We start from the raw sequence: 23197 nt of genomic DNA, 5'->3' as shown, positions 1-23197 counted from the left end.
GTTTTAAACTAATAAAGTTACATATTTCTCCCTTTCCTATAATTCTTGGTCTAAATCATACTTTGGCTTTGAGACCTTTATTTATTTATCTTTGAATTTCACTCATCCAACTATAAAATATCACCAGTGATAAAGTGGCCTAAAAGGAAATTGTTTCAGCGTGGTCACTAGAGCACTACTGTATACTAATTGGCCTTGTTGTTTTTACTTTGGTTGTTCTTATGCACCATTAGGTCCTTCAAATCAGCTTTTTACATGTCCAAAGTCTTATATCCATTCATCAATATCATGCACTGCAGTTTATGAAAATCTAAAACACAGAGGGTGTATACCATGTATAGCCTACTGTCTATGTATAGGGTCAAAATAGAGGAAACACCAATATAAAGACTTTCCTGAGGGCTGCGTGGGATGCTTTTTCATAACGTGGTTGTTTCTGATTGGATAAGAATGCCAAATTAGTGGCAACATTTTGAGGATTTTGAGACCTCCATGATTATGGCGACTTTAAAGTGTCATTTTACACATGATTTGATAATTTCTTAAATATATACTGTTAGTATTCGGTTGAGAACATGTATTCTCAGTGTGGAGATTATTTCTGGCCAATAATCCTCAACCAGGAGCTGCATCCCTCACATCCTCACCCTCTGTGGTGGGACTTAATTTTGGTTCTTCTTTTACTTTGACCATACCCTGTATCATGCTAAGCAAATGTTAGACGGACATTGTAGTGACATTATGGAAGCACAGCAATGGACTTTGGGCAGAGATGTTATGATAGCTATACACAGTATTTACAGCGGGTTAGAAAGACTCCATCTGGCTTAGCAGACGTCCTCTGACAAGGAACCATTACCTTTCACACCTTTAACAGTAGGGCAGAATGACAGGAGGACATGGAGGAACATCACGAATACAAGTGATACAAAAGTTGAGTCAGTTCTGGCTAACACCCCTAAAAATATCCATTTGCTGCTTGGAATTCTGTGACTGAAATATCAACGTCAGAGTGAATCCTTTAACAAAACATTAGAGACCAAAAGTAAAATTTTAACACCGTGAAATCTGCACCCTTTTTGAGAAACAGTGTCTAATCCTCCTCAGAGAAACATGTCTGAACAATAGTGAGCTGTTTGTTAACCCACAGTGGGGAACGGATTTAGAAGGAAAAAAAAGTTTGTGTTTGTGCAATTCTCAAGCAGCAAATGGTATCATAGCCGTGGTGGCTAAGCCTTACAAAGAGACAAAGAGTGGTTCTCCTAGACAACAGGTGGCACTGTGAGTGAAGGTGGAAAGCAGCAGAGGTATAAAAACTTCTGTGTTTCAGGCCAAAAGGAGGCAGGCTGCAGTAGGAGAGTCTACATCGATTCACCGAGGGAATCGTCATCATCCAGAGATAAGGGCAGGTAGAGGTCCTGTAAACACAGGGGAGCAAGAATATGTTAATAAATGTACAATTAAGAGCGTAAAATGATGGATTTGGAGACAAAAGGGCAATATGATGACAGGTCAGGACAGGGAGAGAAGTCCAGGTACCTTCTGCTTGTTGTTGAGGCCTGGACTAGTAGGGGTGGAGGTGGGGGAATGCTTGGAAATCGGGGTGGAGAGCTGGCTACTGGAGCCCGTCCCGTTGGCTAAGAGAGACCACAGAGGGAGGGATAAAGGAGGAGGAGGGAAATAGGAGAAAAAGAGGTAAACAGAGTAGTGTGGATTAGAAAGTGTGTAAAAGAGGCCCGAAGCTCTCCTTGGCTTTGGAGAAAAGTCAAACTTGGCCTCACTTGGCTTCAGTGCAGAGGAACGCAATCGGTCCAGGTCTAGGTGGCTGACAAGCTCCCTGTTTGTTCCTCTCTCTGCTAGATGACATTTTATTCACTCGCTCTGCGTCCTGCCACGTTGCTAGGATTCCCTCAGTGTGGAACATTTTGTTTATATCTGAGAGCGGCACAATGTGATGTAGCTGTCTGTGTTAAGTGGTTTAAAAGAGCTTTTTGTCTATAAGAGATGAAAAGAATTCAGAGGACTATAAGCCAGATGGCCAGTGTACATTTGAGCCAATGAGTGTTGAAAACACAACGTGGATAAAGCTTCATTGTTCACCAACATAATGCCACTGGCTTCATTTGAAACACTCAGTCAGATAAACAGTCTTACAAAAGTAGACGTAAACAGTTTGAACACCAAAAACATTGACATCACAAACCCTATTATCTTGTAATCTTAACGTCTGTACATCTAAAACATGAAGAACTCTCTCACATGCACTAAAGAGAGAGTGCTGCTGTTTCATTTAGAAACCAAACATTCAGCTTCAGCAGGGGAAGAGTAACATTTTCTCTATGTATCAGAAAAGCTGCCTGCACTGTCATGACTTTCTGGATTTATAGGCTCAGAAGATTTATTCATCCTCTGTGCAAAACCTAATCCAGCATGCTGATGTTTAATTGAAGTACTGTGTTTCATTGTGGTGTCTGTTCTCCAACCATTTATGGGCGTCCATCCATCCAGGCCGTGCAAACACACTTTCAAAGTATTCAACTCATTAAACCCACTGCACCCTTGTAAGACACAAGGTGTTTTTTTTTTCCTCTCTTAGAGGCCGGAGACTGAGGAATGTGCTGGTGAACAAGCTAGGTGGTATATGTATGAGGCTGCAGCATTTAATTACATTGGATTTTGATTCAATAATTTATCTATTCCATGAACGTTAGACTGTTATAGTATGGTGGAGAGTCTGTAGTGTACAAGGTGCACACACACCTATTGTTGCTTTCATACCAGCTGTTAACAAAAGCCAGAGAAGCATTTATAGACAGATGGCAGGTGTAGAGTATCTTGTTTATGGCCAATTATAATTTCACAGTTAGATGCTTCAGATAGTTTCAGATACAAATTTCATAATATCAAGTACGCAGATTTATTCGGCTAATGATACGTTTCCGTCAGACCTGTGAATCTGTTGTTCGTTACAAGAATGGCCTTATAGACTGACAGCAATGAACATGAGAGCAGCATAAGAAGCATTATATACATGTATATAATACTTCTTATGGGTTAGGGTTAGGTTTAACCCTTCTTATGCTGAACTAAAAGAAGGGGGAGTATATCTTAGCATGTATACTAAAAGATACTCCCCCTTCTTTTAGTTCTCAAGGTACAGCTTGGGTGTAAAAACTGAAATTTGGTAAATACTCATTATCATTCATGAGTAGTAATCCCTGTTGACATATGCAAGCCATGTACGATTTCTCTGCTGCAACCCCGTCATCAGCCTGCTGACCTCTGAGGTACAAAAAAGGTGTTAACACTCAACACTTTACTGCCTCTCCAGCATGTTGGCCAACCATCTGCTGTCTTAAAGGCAAGGCATCCCCTTCTTAACACCCCCCCCCCCCCCCCCCCAATCACTGATTAATAAAATCTTCAAGACCACTAAAGGACTGAGGGCATCAACAGAGCTGGAGACCACACCACTCCGTCCTCTCCCCAACACATATCGTGCAAAATGGCATGAAACATTAACTGTGGACTACCTGCTGCAACAACACTGCCCGCTCTGAGAGCATCGACTCCCTGTCAGCCCTGCACTTACCCTACAAGGGATTTAAAAGCTCACCTGCTACATCTTTCCTGTGGCGGAGAGACACAGTGTTGCTTGCTCACACTTTAACAGGCTTTAAGAATATGCAGCAAAACCTCTGTGAGGTGTGTGCGTACATCATCATGGTGTTTAGCAATAAGCAGTGGGAGGATTAATAACGTTTTACAAAATGAATAAGTAACACCTTTCTGAGTGTTTGTAGTTTATGTGAAAGCTGTCAGCGAAAACAGCTTTCTTTCATGCCTGCACCGGATCAGGTTTCATGGGGCCAACTGTTCAGCCAACTCATGCTGTAGCTATGTAAACTCTCAGTATGCTGCACAGCATCATAACAGAGGTATAGATCTGTTCTCCAGGGTTAAAAGCTGCTGTTAACATAAAAGATTAAAGCATGACCAGGCAACAGTGTCTCTATTATGTTCTACTGCCTCCTGGATATTATTAAATGTTAAAATCCCTGATTGTAAAACAAGCAGCTGGGAGCTGTTTACACTATCTGTGTTTACTTTCATGTTTTATTCATGTTTTTTTTTAAGAATCTGTATTGGCGACATTATACTAAATCTCATCAGATTACCCTCAACAGACAAAGGCTACATTTTTACTGTCCCCATTCTCAAGTATAAGAGGGTTTTAATGAGGTGTTGTAGTGAGATAAGAAGCTGATGTCATTTGGACCCCTCAGTAAAAGCTGTCTCTGGACAGCAGAACAACACAGAGAGGATATTTAACTCCCTGCTTGATTTGTGTCAAATGCAAAATGCAGATAATGGACAAAGAAAATTTGGGTGGGGAAAAAAATCTCCCTTTTTAGTATTCACATATTTTTTTCTTTATTGGCATTGCATTTGTATTTAACCCATCTTCTATTGATCTTGTATTGATCCTAACAGAAAAATCAATCTTTCCGCTTCACCCCTCTCAGAGTAAGATCAAGGTTTGCTACAGAGCAGCACCACTGACACTAGTATTTAGTGTCTCCCACCAAGACTCCAGGAGCTAATTGCTAAATCACTTTTCTGCCATATTTTATATTCATATTCAATTTTAATTCCAGCAATAAAATTAGCCCACTTTTATTTTCTACCAGCTCTCTTTGTTTTAATTTGTGTAAGTTGTAAGTTGAGAATACTTTCTGCTGTGTTTTAGAATGAGTTACAGATAATAATGGGCTCACTCGATTCAGCAGGAGACTTGCAGCGCCTGATTGGACCAGGACTCTTTCCAGAACCACGCTGAGGTTTGGGTCCCTTCATCACCCTGCATTCTGTAATGAGAAACACACAAAAGTTAGACATTATCATTGTTCACCCAGAGTAAAAGAGAAAGCTGTATGTTGACTACATTGGTGAAAGAAAGACTGAGTTATGCAACCAATTAGGTCTTGGTACAAACTTCTATCCTTCAGTATTCATTTTTTGAATATATGCTTATTCACTTTCTTATCAGTGAATGCCGCTCTCATATCAGTCTGACCAACAAGTTATTTCTCATTTGTTTAATCCATACTAAACATGAAAATTTGTGGTTTTACAGGGAGTTATGTGCGGGACTATTTTTTGGTCAGGTGCAGTGACTTCCTGAAGTCTCTTTCCTGGTTAGCTGATAGTAAGCTGAGCTAAGCTAATCAGTTGCTGTTTGTATGAGTGCAGTAAGAATCTTCTCATCTAACTCTCCTGAAGAAAGCAAGAGTTAAATCTGCAGAAGAAAGACAATTAGCAGCTTGGTTAGATTCAAAGGGCCTTAAATTTCACTTTAATGTTAGATAAATATTGTAACTGACCAATGTGTCTATGGCACCGGCAACAAAAACTGTCAAGTAGCAAAAGTTGGTATTGAATGTTTGGTCAGATTCATAATCTTGTAGTGTTTTAGTTCCTGATTTAAATTATACTGTTGCCAGATTCAGTCTGGCTTTTATTTAGGTAAAGTCCTTGACTGCCTGTGTTTGAATAAAATTTAGCATTTAAGAACATTGGTTTCTTTTGTTAAATTAAAAAAATGGGTCATAGAAAAATATGTTTACCATCCTTAACTCTATCATTTAAGTATCATTGTGGAAACTCAGGAAGCGTATTGGCAACAGTATCAAAACACTAAATTCCTTGCCCTATTTTGACATAATTTGACTGCTATCCAGGGTTTACTGGCTATGACTCGAGTCATATCAGTTGCCTGTGAATTCCTATAAATCTATAATGATGAGTGCTTATGTAAATCAGATAGAAATGTATGTAGTATATTCTGGGTCACTGTATTAATCAGGGTAGACAGACTCCAGACATCGCTACTCCTCCCTCTGCATCTTCCCCTCTGTTTGTACTGTCAGGCTCTCTTTCTTTCTCCCTCTAGTCATTTCCTCCCCCTACCTCTCTTTCACTATTGATGCTAATTATACTATCTGTCCTCCCTCCATCTCCTGGGATCGTACCATGTCTGTCTTCTCTCTCCTAACCTTCACACACTACTGGATACAGACGTACATTCATGTGCGGTTGTTCGCGAGGTGTGCCACCATGCCTTTGACAATACTTCAGACTGGCAGCTTGTCTAGACTACTCAGTAGCCTCAAAATAGCCCTGAGTCTATCTACACATATTCTTGCTCAGCTTCAACTGATTTTGTTGCTGCTTGAACAGAGCTGCAGGTACACATGTGCCCCTGTCTGTATGCACATCCATCTGTGTTGTCTTGTCTTTAACATAAAGAGTGTGAAAAACATCCACAAGGGATTTAAATCTATTTTGGTGATTCTGCCAAACCAAGCTTAAAAGCAGTGACTGTGTGAGTCTAAGTAAAAGAGAAAACATACATTTACAGTTCACATCCTGCCCAGACAGGCAAGTGCAGCTAGTACAGAAATAACACTTTGTGGCATGTGCGTCACTTTTGGAGTTACACAATCCAAACTCCTTAAAAACACGTCAAAATGTCAGGGCTGACCATAAATGAATCAATGATGTATCACAAACAGGTCTCCCTCTCTGTCTCTGTCCTTCTCTACTTCACTGAGGCCAACTCAGTGATGTCTGGATGGCCAAGACTCAGACATTTTATTTAGCATTGCCCCAAGGTTAACATACACTGAATGAAACAATTTAGCTTTGGTTCCATGTGGGGAGTATGCTGAAAGGAAAGCAGCCAGATCATTATAAATGAACTGGAATCTCCATCCTAACAAGACATGAAAGGAACTGAGCGGAAAAGAAGGGATGAAGGAAGTGTAATGACTAATCCGCCCTGTAACATTGCTGCGTTAAAGGTGCAGTGTGTAGAATTTAGTGGTGTCTAGCAAAACAAACTTGGCCGAAATGGGATATAATATTCATAAGTATGTTTTAATTAGTGTATAATATTCTGAAAATAAGAATCATTTTGTTTTTGTTACCTTAGAATGAGCCCTTTATATCTACACAGGGAGCAGATCCTCTTCCACAAAGCCCGCCATGTTTCCACAGTAGCCCAGTATGGACAAACACTCTAGAGAGATCCTAGTGCATTTTCTTGCCAGTTTCACTTGAAAGGTTAAATGCTAGATTAGATGGGCTGGAGGGACGAACTCTTGCGGGCGTGGTTAGGGTTAGCTTAAAGTTAAGGTTAAGGTTAGGATACAAATCTTGCCAGGGCTTTGAAAATCATCCCTCCAGCCCATCCAACTGACCACTTGTAAGAGGAGGCTGAGGGGAGGAGTTTGAGTTGGTTGTAATCTGCAGCCTCACCACTAGAAGCCACTAAATCTTACACGATGCACCTTTGAGATTAAAAGTCATTTATAAAGATGTTGAATCGTTTGAGGGGGGACATTTGGCGGAAATGGGCTGTTAAAAATAGGGTTTTCAGGTCTATGTAGAGCAGAGCGGCTCACTGAGAGGATTGGTCTCACATTTTCTCTCATTGACTTCTCAGCAGTATCAGAACCAGCAGATCAGCTGGCCTAAACCTGTCACCAGACAGATTAATGGCTCTTCTTCTCCACCTTTTCCTATCCCTGCTGCCGACTGCAGATAACAGACTCCCCTTACTCTCTTTGTCTCTTTGTTGGCCTCCATCTCACACATGATTTTTCTTCTCTTCGTACTATCTGTTAACATAACATCCGTAACAGAAAATGAAAAAGCCAAAGGAACCTCTAATGGGACATGGATTAATTAAATAACACCCCATGAACTACTTATTGCTCATTATATGTGGATATTTTCATTTTATATATACAGTAAGTGATTTATTTTACGTGCTCAAGTGCAATGTTAGACACCAGGGGAAATATACCAGAAATGTGGTATAAAGATCTATGATAGGATTTTAACAAAGTGATAAAGGTTTCCATCCTTATTTATTTTTCCCAAATATTTGTCCTAAATGTCTAAAACAGGTCTATCTCATTATTGCTGCTGAACAGACAGGAAAGGATTCAGAGTTAGGAAGTACTGATGTGACTTCACAAATGTAAATCTCGTGACACATACAACCATAATTTATATATAAATTGTTCTTGCTGCACAGTACGGTTTGAACTTTTAGTGAGCCAAATTCCTGAAATAAATATAACAAACTATCCTGAATGTTCTCCCACACAGACCTGCTGTCATAAAAATCCCCATTAACGTTAACTTCAAAGACAAGAAGTGTCAGTTTACTCCTGTTAACAGCCATATGTGGGCAGACCGACTCCATCAGATCACTTTTCAAAAAAATAGTCTACTGTTTGAAATAATAGACTCCTTTAAATCAAAATGCAGACATAAACAGTGCAGACTCCCTGTCAAGTGTGTCTTAATGTATGTAAACAATTTGTGGGTTTTATTTGCTGCAGTATTTTTTCTTAATATTTTCACAGCTTTACATTTTTACTGTCTTCAGGTTAATATGATTTATTATCCAGCTCATACTATGTTCACCATGGTTTTACAATAACATTACACAAATGTGACGTGCAGTTTATGTCTAACTAAATAATATACTGTATTTCATGTCTATGTACATGTCTGGCTCAGACCTATATGTACTGTGCTGTAAAATACAGACTAATGGTGTCATACTCACCATTCTCATCCAGAGAGAAGTCGTCCTGGGCGTAGCGGAATTTCTCTGGTCCACATGCAATGAAGACATCGTCTTCACCAAAGAAATCTTGAAGGCAGGTAACCTGTGAAACCAAAAGCCAGAATCAATGAGACCCCTGATGATCGGATCATCATAAAAATGTCTTTACTGCACTCACAGACAGTTAAAGACATCTGTTCACATTCGTCAGATCATACTCATGTTGTTATAATTTGATAAAGTGCATTTGAAATGCTGATTCAGCACTAATTTAAAACCGTCACCCACACAGCACATTGAAGCGTTGCTAATGGCAGTGTGGAGGAAGTGTCATGGCTGATGTGCTCACAGATTTGATGACAGAAATTAAAACATTAACTCTGATTAAATTTCAAAACAAAACAAACCAAAAAACTAAAGAACTCTGGTTGGCAGACAAGTTTTTACAGAGGATTTATCAGCTGCCTTTGTTTTTTTTTTAACTTGTCATGTTAACATGCCTTTAGCTACAGTACATGCATGTAACAAAACACATGCAGACAAAGACACAAAAATGCCCAAACAGAGTATAATGTTAAACCTTTGCTGTAGTGTTTAAATGATTTAACTTCCATCCCCGGGGACTTTTTCACTCTATAGCAGCTGTTGACACAATATGGCCTACTTAGTGGACAGATGTCTCTGGGCCACACCTTCTCCTCTGCTCTCCATTATAAAAGGCCCTGTTATGCCTGTTAAACCAATTCAAGCTAAAAGCTGTGTTTCCCCCTGGATGTTTCTTCCTTTTTTTTTTTACCCCAGTGCAGTTGAGATTTGTTACACAATATGACAATCTCCAGTTTGCATTTCATCACCTGTGGAAATGTGTTCTATTTCACTGACTCATTTTATCAAGACATATGAACTGAGTGAACTACAAATGGGTACTTGGGTCTAATTCCCTAAAAACACTGAATCATGACTCTCTTCTGGTTTCTCTGAGATGTCCATGGCCTGAAAGATTATGTTGGAATGTTTGCCAGGAAAGTCAAGATGCATCATTGCATCTTTTGTGATACACATCCAAGCTATGAGCTGCAGATAATTTGGGAACACCGCACCCCAGCAGCTGCCATGTTGGTTCTCGGCCCTGCTAGACAAGCTAAAAGTGTGTGGTGGTGACTCGCTGGCGTGGCATCCAACAGCTGTACCCTCTCTGTGTCCCATAAGATTCCCCAGATACAGGCCTGCTAGATTCTCGTTGAGGTATAGAGATGGGGTTTGACTCCAGGGATCAAAATCTAATTGGTTTTTCAGCCAGGGTGAATTTTCAGTCTTCATATAGTGTGTTTATTGTGATAATTATCAAGAGATTAGATACATGTTACTTTCATTAGGTTAAACTGCTGTGTGGCAAGAGGGGCACCTGACAGTTAATCATAAGATGGACGCATTAGGAAGAGCTCTTTTTCCCCCCAAGGCAAAACCCTTGCAGTAGGTGGAGGAGAGGAGATGGAAATGGGTGGGAGGGTATAGAGGCTAGTCAATGTTTTAATAGCTTTAAGAACAGAGCTGATTAAAAGGATAAAGTGCTTATCAAAAGGCTGCTACCTTAATCTCTCCATTCAAAAATAAAGATTCTGTCCTCTCTGCAGGCCTCTGGTTGCCCGACAGGCAGGACAGTCAATGTGTCCACTCACTGACCTAAAAGAGGATTCAATATAAATACCTCAAAATAAAAAGATTGCAAGAGTTTAAAAATGAAAAAATTATCCAAAATCATTGGAAATTGTTGCAAAGGAACCTTGTTCGTTGGCTTTGAAATACAAACTTGATCTCTTTTTCTCATATCTGTGACTGAAACATAAGTGAAATAGTTCTGCTATAGCATTGCACATAAACTAAGATTGTTGCTACCTCAATTGCTAAATAAATCCAAAAATTACACATACACACACTTTCATGACGCAACATCTCAGAAACATTTAGAGGGTGACTCGGTAAAGAAGCAGCATGCTCCTAGATAACCAGGGTCCATCCCCATTTATAAGAAGACATCCACCGTCCTTATGAGTCCATGGTAAAAACACTGAATCCTTGTAATCATACTCCCAAAAGGGATCACTTAAGATTCATATTTTCTTTACAGTTGCAATTCAGATCTTTGACCACTCCTCTTTGCATCAAGTCCACAAATAATAAAATACACAGTGCGTGTAAAGTGTCCTGCAGACACTCCATCAATCACCCAAGCCTGGCTTACATGTGCACAACATTCTGATTAATAACATTATTATCTTCAGAAATTATCTTTTCTCATAAATGGGATGCCCGTCATGGGTTTATAGTTATCTTAGTGAATTTTGTCAGCTGGCATCTGTCTATAGTTGATAGAAATGTTGTAAAGAACCAAATGTAAAATGTCAGAGTCGCTTTGAAACATGGCTGCCGTGATGAAAGGGCAGAACAGCATGGGAACATTTGGATATAGGTTAAGAAGCATCCTCTCTCAATTTGAAAAGGTCAGTAAACTGCATCAACCAGGCCCACCTGGCAACAGTTACTAGGAGAAGGACAATATGACACAACGTGATGCCACTCAACTTTAAGATCATCACAAGTCTCCCAGCACTGTTTTATCAGCCATACTGCATTGTTAGATATTTCACATGTAATACAAGGGTTAATGAGTAGATGTCATTTGTTTGTTTATTGGATGAACGTGGGTGGGGTTTTCTGGAAAATTGGTTGCTTCCAGACTCCAGGTGCCCAACACCCCCCCCCCCCACTCTCTGTCCCACCAAGCCCATCCCTAATCTCTGCCTCACCAGCTGTCAGGACCACATGACCCCCCCAAAAACCACCAACGCTACCAGCAGCTACGCAGCGATCCACTAACTACAATGACTGAATTATTCAGAGTTCCTTTAGCCCAATGCTGACCAGTCGTCCACAGACCCCAAACATTCATTAGATAATGGTAGTCAAGTTGAGATGAGTTGAGAAATGAAGAGCTTTGTTTTTCTGCGCTTCCAGGAAAAAGTGGGCCACAAGTTATTGTAATGTCTATAGTTACTCGATAAACTGATGGATGGGATATTTCAAAATTCATTCATCAAACCACAAGAAAACAATCTATTAGAGACCAATAAAATGAGTTAGTATACTAAATTCCATGTATGATCCATAGTTATTTGAAATATAGAACCTCAGATACAACTACAGTTAGTAAAAAAAAGAAAAGTAATAAGTCATAAACTGGGCTAAGCAATGCCAGCTGGCCTCAAAAGACTTTTTTGTTGATACATGCCTGATCATTAATTATTATTAGTAGTAATGGTATTAGTAGTAGTAGTATCATTATTATCATTAAGATAACCATTTCAGGTGTGACTTAAACTACATTCTGTTTACACCAACCAAAGCCAGCCTATTCAACATTTTGTTGTGCAAAACATTTGTTTTGTATTTCAGGTCAATAATGGACAAAGAGCTGTTTCTTGGTGCTTTTGTGTCAAGCAGCAGGAACCATCTCCTCCAAACAAAGCTCATGAAGCCTTTGTCTGCCTTTGCAGCTGCTTGTCTTGACTTTAGCTCATCTTTTCAGCAGCACAGTCACAGCAGCACAGTCACAGCAGAGATGAATGAGTGACTTAGGTCCAGTATCTGTCTCGTATCTGACACCACACAGCAAAAAAGTCAGCAAATGCCCAATCAGTAGAATCAAAAGTAGCAGATTACACTAATAGTCTCTGCTCTGAAGGACTCATCAGTCTCAGATCAGTTTATGAAGGTTACCTTCTGCTTCCATACTAACCAGCTAGAATTGCAACTGTACTCTGTAAAATAAAAATAATTAAAAACAGCAGGTTTGCAAGCGTGCACACTGCAGTAATGTGTTTGTTCATTATAGTAGCAGAGTATATGACTCTGGAGAAGGTGGAAGTTTGAGCACAGAGCATTTAACTAATGCTCAAGGCAAAATAGGAGGGCAATTTGGGGGAAAAAAAGATGAAAAATGATCTCATTGTGCATAAATTAGTTTCTATTTAATGTAACATTGTGTAGTCTCAGCATTACTGAGCTATGTGAAAGACAATCGAAGTATAAAAAAAGCTGTAAAAGAGCTGAAAAAGTGCCAGTAGCCATTGCTTTGCCACCCATGGGGAAACTCCCACACCATTTCCATCACTGTAGGCACACAAACCTGATCAATATCAACGCCTCTGCACTGAGTGGAATATTCCACAAAAATACACACAGTCTCCATTTTATCCATTTTGGTTGAGTGCTTCACAGGCAGTGCAAAACATAAAATAATCACAGCTTCAAAAACACTGAAAATCATGTCAGGTTGTCTGCTTTTATATCATCAGCTCAGTACGCAAATGCAATTACAGTCAAATCCAGTAACTCAAATAAAGATTTGTTCAACTCTAACATTGATTTTTATTACCAGTTGCACTTCTGACCCGTCTGTGACCTCGGTGCACCGGCACAGCGCCTGTGTGTTACTGTAGGTGCACCGGATGCATTTGGAGCACAGATGAGTCAGTTAGGCAGCAATATCTGCACAGTCATGGGGACCAGCTGGTGCCTGATGTTGTTTTAACCCCCCCCCCACTCCAAGGAAGCAGGCTTTCCATTTGGCTGACTGATGTGGCCTTAGCATTATTAAATTGTGTTTCCTCCTATTCTCCCCCGGGTCATGCTCACTTGTTGATGTGGTGTTCATGCAGTAACAGGGGGGCTGTGAGGGGATTCAGGCAACGAAGATGCACATAAGCTTCCACTGCCTGCTTGAGACGCTTTATCATGGGGACCACGCCCCTCTGTCAGCCCGTTTGCCTCTGCTTCATAATGAGTGTGTGTGGGGGGTTGGGGGGTGTGTAACAGAGTGAAATGTGGCTGCAGTGAACCGAGTTGACGTCTGAGGAACAGAGAGCAGGCAGGTAAGACCCGATGTAAAGAGCACACGCAGCGTATTACAGCCATTGTCACAAACTGAATCCATCACGGCAGAGCTTATTGCCATGACAACTGCTTCTGCAGCATGGCAAAGAGCAGGCAGACTGCAAGAGCAGCGATAACCGAGCAAAAGCAGGCTTCCCCATTACCCGATGTATTTTAGTCGTTAAGAAGCCCTGAACCCATGCCTCTATCCATCTATTCAGTGAATAATTTCTTACTGGGAGTTATTAACTTTTAAAGCGAACTGGAATCTTTTGTTCTCTGACAATAACAGTGTGACCTTGTGCCTGAAGCATGCGTTTCTTTTCTGCTGCGGCTCTTTGTTGACAAATCAATTCCAAAAAAAAAGAAAAAAGACTTAAATTCCAAACAGGGTCGCAGTAATGGGCACTCAAATCTGTCAAAAAGCCCTCTGCAGTGCTGCGGACTCATCAAGATAATTCAGAAGGACAAATCACACAGTAACACAATGCATCTTCTACATGTCTCACAAATAACACTGAAATTTGGCATTTATTAGATGAAAACCTTCCTAATGTGCAATTCAGACTGTAGAAGCAAATCAGTACTATTTTTCTATGCAGAAACATCCATCAAAAAAGGAGTGAATACAAAATGGCTGCCAGCAATTAGGTAAACACTGTCTGATTTAATGTAGCCTTAGAAGCAGCGAGGGCATCTAGAAATGCACTTTTTTTTTTTTTTTTTTTTTTTAAAGGCAGGGAAATAATTACTCCCCATCAGCAAAAATAAAATGATCCTAATTTTCTCTAAGAATGGAAAATGACTACTGAATCCACTGGCCCCACCCTTCCCCAATTGAAGTGAAAAGCACCAGCATTTGAGGGGAAAATGAGAGTGATTTTGTTCACATTAGTGATGAAGAGCGAAGGGCAGGCTGTCTCTACAGACTGCACAGCCCTGAGGAAAGACAAAAAAAAAAAAATCAAGTAGCCATACAAAACACAACATGAATCACCTTTTATCTTAGTCACAAATTCATCCTTTACAACTACATATATCCACACCACAGTTCACCAATTTACACCCAATGATGCGATGTATACAGGTAAAAAAAAAAAATCATCACATGTGATTTTTTAAGCAAAGGCTTGCATTGATAGTAAACTCTCACACCCACTACAGGATGTGGTATCTGACAGACCAGTCCACACCAGCTGGGCTCTCTTTGTGCCTGGGATGTGGTCTCCTAGCAACCGGTCCTAGCAGCTATCGCAATGGAATGGGAAGAGGAGGATCGGCGCAGAGTCAGGGAGGGGCGGGCACTGCATCAATATTGCTTCTACCATATCACCTCCACCACAGAGCAGCTGCAGTGTGCCTCTGCACACAAAGAGACGCAATAATGTGTGCAGCATTTCTTACATTTTTGTGCTTGCAATGACAATGCGAGTTCCTGGTAGAGATCAGTGTTAAACCAATTATGAAATAATTAATCTATCTACAGTGATGACAACACAATCGATAATCTCAGATTGGGATAGCTATCTGGTGGCGGTAAAATTCAATTTTGTTCAAATAAATTATTATCAAAAATGCTTTGCAAAAAAAGATAGGAACCAAACCCAACCATAGCCCAACTACTACACTAAATACGTGGGGGGAAAAAATAGCACCAGCCATATTACAATAAGATCTTAACAAATGTTAGTGTAGAAAAAAACTGTGGGGCAGGCAGACTGCACCCCTGGGAGAGAGCATTAAAATCAAATTCCCCCATCTATCATTTCAGAGCACTTCCCCTCCTCCATGTTGCTGTGATTTGGGCCTTTTATTAATACAGAGGGGTTGAAAAAAAAACGGAAGAAGTACAACAACTAAAAGGCTCAGCAGGACCTGATCCCCAGTCCATCTGTAATGAATTATACAAGAAAAAGGTCCTTACATGAGAGTTAGCGAACATATAACCATATCAAAGAAAGGACTGAGGAACAGATGTCCTTGTTCATATCCACACATGCTTTCACATTTGCTGCTTCTGTTAATTAACTGTGTTTCACAACAGTCTGGAAAGCACAGGTATTTGATCTGTGCAGTAAAATACAGGTGTGACGTGGCTGGATCTGGAGCAAGGGATTGATTGATACAAAACACTGCATTAATTCCCTGCTAATTCTCTGGATGACAAAAGGTTTCATTATGGTTGTTATGTCTTTACAGTCAAAAAGGTCAATGTCTACTGTGTGTATTGTATGGAAAACAGTGTACAGCTATCCATAACCAATTATACTTTTTAAACCACTCGTATTTTATTTAGCACTTTGTTAAGTAGCACACACCTCTGATAACGATATTGTAGACAGTCTGTCTCGCAGACCTTTCCGCAGCCTTCCAGGTGGGCAACACAGCATGCTGCCAGTGGTTGTCCCTTCAGACTGCTCCAAAACACCATGAACATGAATAAAACATTGTGTCCTTTTAACCTTAGTCCGTGTGTGGAGAAAACAATAGTCTTAACCATGGACTTACTTTTAGGCAAGGTTAAAGCATAATGGCTCATACAGATTATTTAATTACCTTTCACCATTCTTGTGCTTTTGTTTCAACTAAATTTACATGTGTCAAACTCCATACTACATATTTATTCTACAAAATATTCACTCTACTGATCTTCAATGTGAACTTTTTATGAAGGTACAAGAAACAAATGCACTTTATTGCCAGTGGAATTGGGATGCAGCTATTTGCCATCTACAGTATGTTGGGAAACAGTAATTTAAAACTAGACAGATGTCAGATAGAAAGTTATCCCATTGTTTAGAAATCTCAGAAACAAAAACATATTCTGCCGACTGAAATTGGCAGGTAACGTAGTGCCTCTAACTATAGCTGCCCACACTAAGATGGTTGAACCAAATTCATATTAAAATGAGGCGATACTTGCTGTAAACTAATGAATATTTTCCCCAACTTAAATGTTTAGACATGACCAGTATGTCAATAAGGTCAATCTGCAGTGCTTGCCGGTTACAAAATAAAGACCTCTTTGTATCTGGAAACCTGAAAGGATTTGTCAATTAATTGTGAGGACATCTTGGGCTCTGTGATGATTTTATTTTTCATATATATATTTTATAGACTCAATTAATGCATTAGAGGAAAAACTAAATCAGCAGTTCTAGACCTACTATCTAGATTATTTTATTTGAGATACTGTATTGCCTTTAAATCTCATACTCAAGTGTATACAGTAATATAAGTCTGATGTCACTGCAAGTCCTCACTGCCCACTGCCAGCCATTGGAAATGTTTCTCTGCAGGGTCTTCTCGAGGGATTCCCTGTGCCCTGAATTCTGTTTGGCTAAAACAGCCAACAGGATCCTGTCACTGAACACCAGAGAGTAGTGAAGGTTACTCAGGACACTGTACCCTTTATTCTGTGGCTTCTGTTACATGCAACAAGACATGTCTGTATTTTCCAACCTCAACATGCAAGTAAGGCATAATCTCAATTTGGGAATTCATGCAGAGAATCCAGATGTGCCAGTTTCTCTGAGAGATTGACTCTGGGAATATCTTCATGTACACAAGGAAAGTAACATTGAGGATACTGAGCTGTAATGAGCAAATTGCAAATCACTATGGTAGTTTAGAAGCTTCAATGTCTGGTTTTGATGCGTTTGTTAACATCATGGTCTACAACCATATTCTCACAGTTTTACTTAAATGGCATTGTGCACCAACCCAAATGCAACAACATAAGGGGACAATATGATCAAACACAACAATACAGGGCTTGGTCCTTTGTACACTTTCATAGTGGGTGGAAAACCAAACATCCCAGGACTTTTGAGCTTTTGAGACAGGTGAAAAGGGCCAGTGGCCTAAAAAGTAACTCCACAACAAAGGCTAGTGGACATGATACTAATGACCTGAACCACAAGACAGGCGAATATGTTGCCTCAGTCTGAAACTCATAAAGACTTTAGAAATTGCAGGTCATTATGTACACAGGTTGTTCTCATGATGCGTGTGGTTCTCAAGAACTGCCGTGTCATTATTGACTGAGGGTAGGACAATAAGAATGTCACTGAATGTCAGTGTAGTTAAATGAAACCACTGAAGAATCAATGTGAATGTTTGGTCTTTTTTGCATCTACAAGCAAATAATTTGGTTTCCTGCTGTACTTTGATCCTGATGATATCTGGCTGGGTGTGTGTGAATGTATGAATGATGAACTGTCTTCAACCTTGACCACAAATTTTCCTATTGTGTAGCTTTACTTACATACTGCACTATACCACCTTTATTCTAGTTACAACTAGAACAGAGAGCCCTAGCCTGCATTAAACAAATTTGTGTGATGCAGATTAAAAAAGAAAAAGAACATACAATCCGCTTGCTACATTTGAATTTTTGGAAGGTTAGAGATTTTCAAATGCATATTGTAACCCAATGAACTCTGGTTTGCACATGATCTTGTGTCTTTCACCTGACCTGCGAATGTGGATGAAGTAGAGACATACCTGCTTGCCATCAAGCGTGTAGATCCTTTTGACCACGCCACTTTCAAGTTTTATGGCCTCTGTGATGTCAGTGAGCACCTGCTCGAAGGAGTGTGCCGTTTTCTTATTGAGCAGGACACGCACAGCCTTGCGTGGTTTCACACCGCTGCGCATCACCGTCACTAGCTTGGGTCGAATAAAGTCCTTGGTCTCTCTGGAATCACCCCCGGCGGCCTTGGCAGCAAAGGACTGCATGTTCTTCTGGCTGGCTGAGGCCTTTACATTCACAGACCAGTTGGGGTTGACGTTCTTTGTGTAGTCAACCTTCTTGTAGAAGTTCTCCGATGCACAAACATAGCTTTCCCCTGAGATGGCAAAGCAAAACTGGGTTAGTGTGTTGTAACACAGCGCCATTCAACTTTGACACTTGAGAGTCCCAGAGGCGTCCATTTAGAAACATTTGAACAAGAAGGAACTTCAGTCTTTTACATCTTGGATCTCTTCTCGCATCTAGTTAGTGTCACATCTAAAAATGGTTTTACTTTATTGCTACTATTGACTTTTTCTAAATGTTTTTTTGATCCATTAAGGACCGCAAACTAAATTCCATTCATCTCCATCATATGAATGGAACTGGATATCTCAAAACCAAATCTACAGTATCTGTTGACCAATTAAATTCTACTGGGCATAAATGGAAATGTGTTTGTTTCTATGATTAGGAAAAATATTGGTGGATTAAAACCTTTTGTGTATGAAACAAATAGAGTTTCATGCTAATGTTTTAGGGTATAGAATATGTTACAATAAGTGCAGTTCCAGGATGAATGAATTACACCTGAAATAATGGAACAGAGACCATATTATTGTGTATCTATGAATTATGATGTAGCTCACACTTGTACGTCTTTGTCTGGTGTTGAAGGAAAAAAGAGGAGCTTAAACATCAACTACCTCCCATGAGACCACAGCCCAGTCCGACAATACCCGCTTTACAAAACAGGCTGACAGTAATAAAAATACAGTAGAGACACATCTTAACACTTTAGAGATTCTTTGTGTTTTGAGTTTGTTGTTGAGTATGTTGGCTTGGTCAAATTTGTATTATAACAACCATAAATCTAGATACAGACTGACTTGTTAGTTTGGACATCACTCATAAGGACAAATTCAGGTGGTGTCTGAATTAAGTCATGTCATAAAGTGTTCTTTTACCATTTTTTAAATAAAAACAGTATTCTATCAGTTTAAATATCTTACAGCTATATTGTAGGATACTACTCCCAAAATGGCCCACATATCCTCCACTTCTCTTAATAATCCTCCATTTTCATCCCCATTTATCAAATTCCAGTTTTTCCTGTAGATTGTGCTGTTCTTGCTCAGACAGGGAGAGAAACTAAAAAGTACAAACATAAGACTGCAGGGGAAGATAAATGAAAAGAAAGAGAAATTTTGGCAAAAGGGGAATCCAGAAGGCAACAATTAGGCCAAATGTGGAGAAATTACGGCAAAGACAATGGCAGAAAACAGGATTACACAGTGCAGAGGAGATTGAGCAATTAATTATATCCCACAAGAAGCACAATGAAATGCCCCCCACCACACACAGCGCTTATTGTGCTGCTCCTTCTTTACTGCGCGCACACACACACACTTCCATTCCTATCTTTCCTAAGCAGCTCAAGTCGCAGAGATGATCATCTCATTTTGAACAAATTAAGATGCAGTTCTTCTTCTAGCTTTACCCCAGGCTCACCCAATCCACCTCGTCCCACTTCTTTTGGAGGATCTCATAAATTATTGTTTCTCAGCTAAAGGATCAGAAATTTAAGTTGGACCAGGTCTTGAACTGATTGTGAGGAATAATAAAGTCTGCCATAAACAACTAGGCATCAAAGTTACAAAACTGTCTCCTCATTAACACCCCCACCTTCTTCTCAAATGAAAACTTTACGTTTCTGCATCTGGGCAAAGGTTCAACAGAAATACAACTTTGCTCTGACAGGCTAATGCATGGATCATCCTGTGGGGTGCCAAAGCAAAGGCTTCATTCAATTTCCAAAAGAGATTCCAAATCATCTTTGGCGACTTTCATGACATTAATCTGTGAGCATATAAATCAGTTCTTGTTCCAATAAGCTTGCTGATGCCAAATTTAGACTACAACAGGCACCAACAGCCATGATGGCAGCTGCTCATAAAGCTGTCTGTCCAGTTTTATACTACTCCATCTATCAGACAGAAGCAAAAACTGATAAGCTTCTAAAGCAGTAAGAGTGTTAATTATGTTGTAATGTAAAATACCTTGACTGCTGGTTAAAATTTCCATATACTGTTGCTATGGATGTTGATGGAGATGCTTGGCAGTAAAAATGTATAAAATCTCAAAATTGACTCCCAGATTGTGACCGGAGATAGAGAATTAGATGGGAATGTCATCTGTTAATGAACCATTTATCCCATGCTGAGCTGTAGAGAGACGACTTTACACTTTACTGCTCAGTATGAACATTTCTGAGAGCCTAAGCTAATCACCCTGAAACTGAGACCCATTAAAACCAATGAAGAAAAAATTAAATTAGGCTGTTTAGTTCAAACAGAGCAAAGGGAGTGAAAATGTAAAACAGATCAGAGCTTTTATAAAACTTTCATATATACTTCCTCACATTTTTTTGTAGAGAAAATAACGTTTGCATTTTGAAATGACTTAATAGCCAAGAGAAAAGTGGACCATGTCACTCAACTACCCCTTCAGATTACAAGTCGATACATCATATGAAGAGATTACAGGAGTCTAGGCTGCGCAGATAAATCTTCTAATCTTAGAACTGGAAGTGTTACGCTTCTAAATCTCCTCCACGCAGAAACTGACTTGAAATTGCAGATCATCTTTGCCTATAATGTCTCAGTTTGATTTCACTACTGCAGCTCTACAGGGGAACAAAGAAACTGACGATGTAAGTGATTTAGCATCCCATAAAAGAAATGCATGAAATTAGTGCTGGATGATTTTCCAAAGATATCTAAATGTGATTATTTTGACTGATATTGCAATTGTGATATGATTTGCATGTTAGAAAGGAATTATAATTTTTACGTCATAATTTTCATTGAAAAACTGTTGTGGGAATATTCAAATGATTATGGCATGATCATTGTGGAGATCTGTACCAAAAAGAAGTTCTCTTAAGTCTATAGAATATGATGTGTAAAGCAGGACATCAGCAGCACATAATCAGCACCACAACCTGCGATTTGAAAATTGTAAGAGGCCATGTTGCAATTTCGATAACATTTTGACTACTTGAAATCAGGTACAGTAAGTGATTGGCAGATCTTCCTAAAATATGCATACCTTCCTCTAGCTCCTCCAAGGTTGAGATCTTGTTTAAACCATCAACAGTGAAGATGAAGCGGACACCCTGCGGCAAGTTAATGTGATCTGAGAGTGAGCGTGTGAGGTCAGCCAGGAGGGCGTCGAAGGTGCGGAATCGATCATTGGCCACAGCGTACACGATGCCCTTGAAGTAGCGGTCTCCGTTGCGGTAGAAGCGCACCTTTTTGGCTTTCTTCTCATTGGTGAGGGCCTGCAGAGTGCGTGTGCGGTAGAAACTGCAATGAGCACTGTGGGTAGGGCTGGGAAGTCCATTCATGCGCCCGGCCCGAGCGGCACGGGAGGACTTGTCTCGTTCGTCAAAATGTCCAAAGTCAAGCTCCATGATGACTGCAAATTGTGATGGTTGTGACAGATATGTGGTGGTGGTGACCAGCTCCAGAGAGTCTAGCAAAAAGGGAAAAACAAAGTTGGTTTATTTCAAAGACATGGGCCAGATAACTATTAAAAACCTGCTTCAGCTCCTGATAAAGTGACCATTTATTAACGACTATAACCCAGATTCATTTCTAGTAACACAGATTATTTTTGCTGTCACTTCTCTTCAGTACAAGGTAAACTAAAATCAATAACCATTCTTTTGCTGAAGAAATTTTGAATTAAAATTTGGTACCAACCTATACTGCTATGAATCACTATACGTTTTTAGAACAAACATGGAAATATTCATTTTCCTTTCATTTCACTGTCGAAGCAGAAGAAACACTAAGCTCCTGTGATTTGGGCTTCATTTCATTTGGGTTTCAAGTAGTTTCTATAAATCTGCCACAATGTTCATGGTTTCATCTGCATACAGGTAGAGAATGAATAAAACCACAAGTCACATGTGGTGAGACTAAAGGACTGCTTCTGAATGCACTGGTCTTTGGAATGCAGCCAAATGTGTCCTCATTTAAGGCAGTGATTAATGATCCTTTCTCAAAACCTGACACATCTGGACCATTTCAAAGAACAATGTGTGTGCACAAATGTGGGTTTAAATTGTGAAATCTCTGCTACTATCAGATCAAAAGTACAGGTTACTCTCGGCACTGGGTCTGAGTCCTTGAGCAAATTTATACAAACGATACGATGGGCCTTCTGCAGATTTAACACCCTGTGGAACTGGGGAGTGGCACATTTTTTATCAAGGTGTCTTGATATCAAATAAGATCATGTTTAAATAATAATTTTTGATTCAATCTGGGATTTTAATTATGTAGATTTAGGCAGGTATGAAAACAGGATCATACACAGAGATGAGATTGGCACAAATTAGTTAGGATTCCCATTGGCAAAGATTTGAATAATCAAAACAACATATGGTTATAATGTATTACTATAAAGAAATGGTGTGTTGGAGGTGAACCTGGACCCACACTGCTGTGCAGCAAAATGCACAATTCATGAATTAAGGTGGAATTTTCTTAGATTAAGATCAAAATCCAGTATCTCATCTGCTTGGGCTAAACTGCTTCATTGTGCATGTTGCACATACTGTATGTCTGTACTGTACTGTCTCTTCTTCTGTATTCAGCCCACATATACCTGTGAGCAGTTGTCTTACTTGCCCAGATGAATCAGTAACTGGCACATGGCCAACTAATACAGTTCAAGGGTACATTTCTAAAATGATCTTTAAAGGAACATACAGCAACCTGTTGACTGTTGTTTGAGACATCAGAAATCAATTAAAGTCGGAAGTCTCTATGAATCTCTGATAATTATAAATGAAAAACATTCAAATTCACAGATTTCAG

The 23197-nt window shown here is 39.7% G+C and overlaps 1 protein-coding gene across 1 annotated transcript; it reads right to left on the bottom strand.

Annotated features, from left to right (window-relative positions):
• Positions 1–1361: 1361 nt before the first annotated feature.
• On the bottom strand, positions 1362–21801 carry LOC133994444 (neuronal migration protein doublecortin-like). The gene is made up of 6 exons (XM_062433698.1): positions 21420–21801; positions 18083–18426; positions 8645–8747; positions 4779–4868; positions 1540–1637; positions 1362–1418 (listed from the first exon to the last, which is right to left on the bottom strand). Exons 1-6 carry the CDS (start codon positions 21781–21783, stop codon positions 1362–1364), a joined length of 1056 nt encoding a protein of 351 aa, XP_062289682.1. The 5' UTR covers positions 21784–21801.
• Between the last annotated feature and the right edge of the window lie 1396 nt (positions 21802–23197).

This window comes from Scomber scombrus, chromosome 14 (assembly GCF_963691925.1).
Source record: "Scomber scombrus chromosome 14, fScoSco1.1, whole genome shotgun sequence".
NCBI lineage: Eukaryota > Metazoa > Chordata > Actinopteri > Scombriformes > Scombridae > Scomber > Scomber scombrus.
Note: the sequence above shows the minus strand (reverse complement) of the source record. Positions and strands in the feature narration are given on the sequence as shown.

What these genes read in the sequence shown, in the direction of transcription:
- LOC133994444 (XM_062433698.1), bottom strand. Translation starts at nt 21,783, where the DNA reads ATGGAGCTTGACTTTGGACATTTTGACGAACGAGACAAGTCCTCCCGT. An exon ending in ACACGCTTGATGGCAAGCAG is followed by an intron (nt 8,748 to 18,082) that starts GTATGTCTCTAC and finishes TTGGTTTCACAG; the next exon opens with GTTACCTGCCTTCAAGATTT. An exon ending in GCCTCAACAACAAGCAGAAG is followed by an intron (nt 1,419 to 1,539) that starts GTACCTGGACTT and finishes CTGTGTTTACAG; the next exon opens with GACCTCTACCTGCCCTTATC.